General features: G+C 36.9%; 1 protein-coding gene across 1 annotated transcript in view; it reads left to right on the top strand.

Moving 5' to 3' along the window:
• The first annotated feature begins 3,262 nt into the window (after window positions 1-3,262).
• The window catches only part of olfm1a (olfactomedin 1a), a 16,060-nt gene continuing 14,647 nt past the window's right edge, over window positions 3,263-4,675 (top strand). Inside the window, exon 1 of the mRNA XM_016542033.1 lies at window positions 3,263-3,674. Within this exon, the coding sequence (XP_016397519.1) occupies window positions 3,525-3,674 (150 nt within the window). The 5' untranslated portion in view covers window positions 3,263-3,524. The remainder of the gene's footprint in view (window positions 3,675-4,675) is intronic.

Here is a 4,675-nt window from a genome sequence, read left to right on the forward strand (position 1 = left end):
CCGGTCCAGCAAGAAAGAGTACGAGGTGGCTTCGAGAAACTGAGATTAGATAAATATGCAAAGAGACGGTTCTGCAAACCATTCCAATTTCATTTTTCCATTATCTTGGCGCTGAATTAAAACATATACGTACGTTCAAGAGGGAGCATCTACTAGAGAGCCGGACAGCTGCACAGAAAACAGCTCTGCATGTGATATCTTCGGATCAGGTGGCATCGGCGGCAGAAGATGCAGCCTGCAAGCAAGCTCCTGAGTCTCACCCTCCTTGTACTGATGGGCACTGAACTCACCCAAGTAGGTTTATAAACGCCATTTTTCAGCGCGCATCTCGGAATAATTAGGTAGATATGCTCAGAATAAGCCGTTTCGTGTATTATCATAAGGGCAGATTAATCTATTGGGCAGCAGAGATCGGGATAGACTAATATGATTAAACCTCATTTAGAAGAAAATCACAGCGGGGATTCTCTTTTCTAGAGCTTTCATGCCACATGGCTAGAGGGTTTTTTTAAATAGTAACTTTTATGTAGGTTTATAGGCTTTATTGTTGGTGATTATGAATGTGTTCACAGAGTAGCTAATAGTTGACAGTTTTAGTAGTTGAAGATAAATGCATCTTGGTACCAGTGAAGTCTCTGTTATTGCGTGTGTGAGAGTGGTCATCAGTATGATTTTATCATTTGTATGATTATCCCTATTCAGGTTAAAACACTCCAGGGCTTGTGTAGTGTATTCTCATTATCCACACTCTGTGATTGTCTCTGACACTACAATCTCACTTTGAAGACAAAAATAGCAAGTAAATTGCTTTCTCCACACTCCACACTGATGCTTACTCTTCAGTAACTAGTTTTTCTGTACGCCTTGACATTAAATCTCTGTTGGTGAGTTAACCAAATGGTAACATTTCAGCTTTACTGAAGGGACAAGGTCATTAGTCTTAATGTACAGAAAAATTAATATTGCAAATTTAATTAATTTCATCTATTTAATGTATTTTCCATGGATTGTTTTGTGCAAGAAACAAGGTTTGATTAAATGTATCTGTTTTTGTCTTTCATGGGGCATTTTATTTTACCTTAATTCTACAAGTAGCTAATAAAACAAGTTAAAAGGTTCTAGTTCATTATAGAACTGTGAGTTATTGGATCATTCATTTAACTATATCGGTCATCTTAAATTACAAATCCCAAATTATGAATCACTGAAACAAAATCAGATCCAGTCTAATTTAATAAAAATCCAGGTTGAAACAAAATTGATATTGTATCCTTCCTATTAAGTTAACTATGGCATTAGATGCACTTCATATTATAGCATGCTAATAATTTCATAAGTAAAACAATATTAAGTAGTTTCACATTAAATTTTATAAAATTGCGCAAAATTTTCATAAATATGCTTGGCCTGCACTGGAAGAAAACTTTTCATGTGCAAATCAGTGATCGATTAGATATTTCCAAGATATTTATGTGTTAGTGCAGGTGAAAACAAGTGTTGCTAGCCAAAAATTAAAAAAAAGAGAACAAGGATGTTGATTAAATCTTGAGTCTGTCTGTGAGTGCTAATATGTCAGTAGTTCATTAAGAACGTGTCTATGGTGTATGTGTGTATAAAACAAAGATATTTGATTAATATATATATATATATATATATATATATATATATATATATAATATAGTGTGTGTTTAATAATACATCTTATTGAATCTTCGCCATGAAGAATGTTTTGTACAAACATTCGATTAAAAGGCTTGTCACACTTGATATGAATAGTTGTGTTTTTATGTTGTAATTAAAATGTATTGTACTAATTATCCATAAACAATGTATATTTGTTTTCTTTCAGTATAGATTTTTTTTTTTGAATGAAGTATTATGTTTTCCTGACATGTTATAACGTAATACATTTTTATGAAATTTGACAATTTCTTGATCTTTAGCAAGCCAAACAAGGGAAAAGACAGAGTACGGAGCATAAGCAGGGAAAATAGTCAACGTAGGTATAGTCGAAGCAGAAGCCGGAGCCAAGACAGAAGCATGAGTTACTACAGAAGCTCCAGTCCTGAGTGGAGGGACGGCCAATACAGATACAAACGCAGCCGCAGTCGGAGCAAAGAGCGTGGAGAGAGATACCACCGGAGTCGCAGCAGAAGCAGAGAAAGGAGCAGCCAAAGTGCCAGGAAGAGAAGCTGCAGCCCTGCCGACACAAAGAGAGTTAAAAGCCCTGACAATGTAGAAGAACTATTGAGAAAAAGGAGAGAGCTAATGGAACTCAATGAGTTGATTGCACGTAAGAAAGCTATTGTCGCTATGGAGCAAAATGCAAAAAAAATTGATCCTGAGGATGGAAAAAGTGGAGTTACAACATTTGATTATCAGCATGTGCATCATGACAACATTTGGATGCCTGACCTAAAACCAGTGAAGTCCATCTTGAAGAAACAGTCTGAACCTCACACTGATTCTCAATCTCAGGTTTGTTTCTACTTGGAAAGGGGGTGTTGGAGGTTTCATTGGAACTTTTGTCCAAAAAAACTGAGAAGGTAACCTGTACTGCCCTCTGTTGGTTAAATAATACCATGGCATGCTGCTGAGAGAACTGTTAATGGTCTATCTCTATCCTATCAAAACTCTCCTGTTCAGAAGTGACTCATAAATAGCACTCATAAAGCACTCTGTTTTAGACTGTGCATAACTGAGTTATCTTTTTAATCTAACATATGTTGATATTTCAGAGTTTAATGAAATGCTCAGAGAGCATTAACAATCATAGTTACTTTAGAGAACATAAATAATATGGTTACTGTGTACTGCATGCGGAGGAGAGAGCCTGTAGATGGCTGCAATATACACCGATGAGCCAAAATATTACACAGCGCGCGAATTATTCAAGGGGGTCCACTTTACCATAACCAGTAAATAATGTTCGTCCCGCGTAACCCAATGTAGCCTCCAGCTTTTGTACATACTGTCACGTTGTTTGGATTTATTTATTTTTTTGCAAGGGTATGACTTAAAACATCGCTTACTGTTTTGAAGGCACTTCTACATTTACAGTTATTGAGAGCAGAGTAGGCTACACTGTTTTGTCCCGTTTTTAACTATTGCTGTCAGTATAGGTATTGTAAGAGCACGGAAAAAACTTTGTATGTGTTCAGTGATTTAGTATATTCGTGCGTCAAGCGCCGCGAGGAGGTTTGTGATATTTATGAATATTTCACCAGTATAGCGGGTGGGCGGAGGCGGAACCAATGAGATGAGATGCTCTGCTGAGCTGCTGTCATTATTCGCGTGAAGAGAGTAGACAGAACAGCACTCTTCTCATAAACCGAGAGAGCTTATAACGCTTATAAAATTATAAAGTTCAGTATAGGATAGTGCGAGTAGAAATGCCCGAGATGAATTCATTTACACTGGGTGCTTTACAGAAGCACATCACATCTGTCAGCAGCTCAGGTTACCAGCACAGTTCTCCACTGGAATCTGTATAATGAAGGTTACTGGGAAAGAGAAGAGCAGAGATGTCGGTGCCTTTGCTGAAAATTGGAGTAGTGCTCAGCACGATGGCGATGATCACCAACTGGATGTCGCAAACGTTGCCCTCACTAGTAGGTTTGAATAGCACCAAATTAAGCGTGGCACCTCCGGGTGTGCCGGACCGGAGCACGGGCGTGAGTTTCCTTCTTTTTGTTGTTCATGAGCTGCGAAAAACATTTATATTATGTATACGTTATAAATTATACTATTTAAATCATGTAAATTAGAAAATGAAAAAATTATGTTGTTCATACAGTACTCTAAAAACATCCATTCCGACTGCGAAATATATCGCCTGTGTGTTTTTACATTGTACCATGTCAATATCATGGTTTTTGGACATGTGCTGTACCATGGTGGTCCAATAGTATTCTCTGAAGTGCCTCGGAGTACCAAGTAAATATTATAGTATATAAATATTATTATATAATTATTCAGTCCTATAGATTGAAGTAGCATATATCCTGTGATATTACAGTAGTATCTGATGCAGTGAAAATATTTTTAATCGTTTTCCTGTCTTTGATGTTAATTTAGATTTGTGGTATTGTGTAATGATGGAACTTTTACTGTGCTGTAGTCAAAAAAAAAGTATGATCTCAAATAAGTGGACCTATTCCTGTTTTATGTCACTGCATGATTCATGTAGTGTAGCAACACAAAAGGTGGCAAATAATGACAAAAAAGTTATAAACGAAATAACTTTTTATTTTAATTTTTTTTTTTTTTACGTTTTTGGCAACTTTTGCACAAGAAAGCCAAAATGCATTATCATTAGTTCAGTGTTTCTTGTTTAAGACATCTTGTATTTATCAGAAGGTATTTGTTGTAGAACGAGGTAGTAGGAACCAGCTGGTTGGAGTTGACCTAACAGTGACAGCGTGTGATTAATTTGAATAGATATCCAATATTATGCAGCTTTTCCAATGGGCAAAAACCTTTGTGTTCTCTTGTTCAAACAGTGCAATCAGGTAAAATGTGTCTCAGCGGGGAGATTATTGACTTTGACGTGTAGCCAAGTATGGTGTCCCATACTCGGAATTTGTGCTTTGCATTTAACCCATCCAAGTGCACACACACAGCAGTGAGTAGTGAACACACACACACACCGTGAACACACACTCGGAGCAGTGAG

Source organism: Sinocyclocheilus rhinocerous, unplaced genomic scaffold (genome assembly GCF_001515625.1).
Source record: "Sinocyclocheilus rhinocerous isolate Xijiao unplaced genomic scaffold, SAMN03320098_v1.1 scaffold157, whole genome shotgun sequence".
NCBI classification, from domain to species: Eukaryota; Metazoa; Chordata; class Actinopteri; order Cypriniformes; family Cyprinidae; genus Sinocyclocheilus; species Sinocyclocheilus rhinocerous.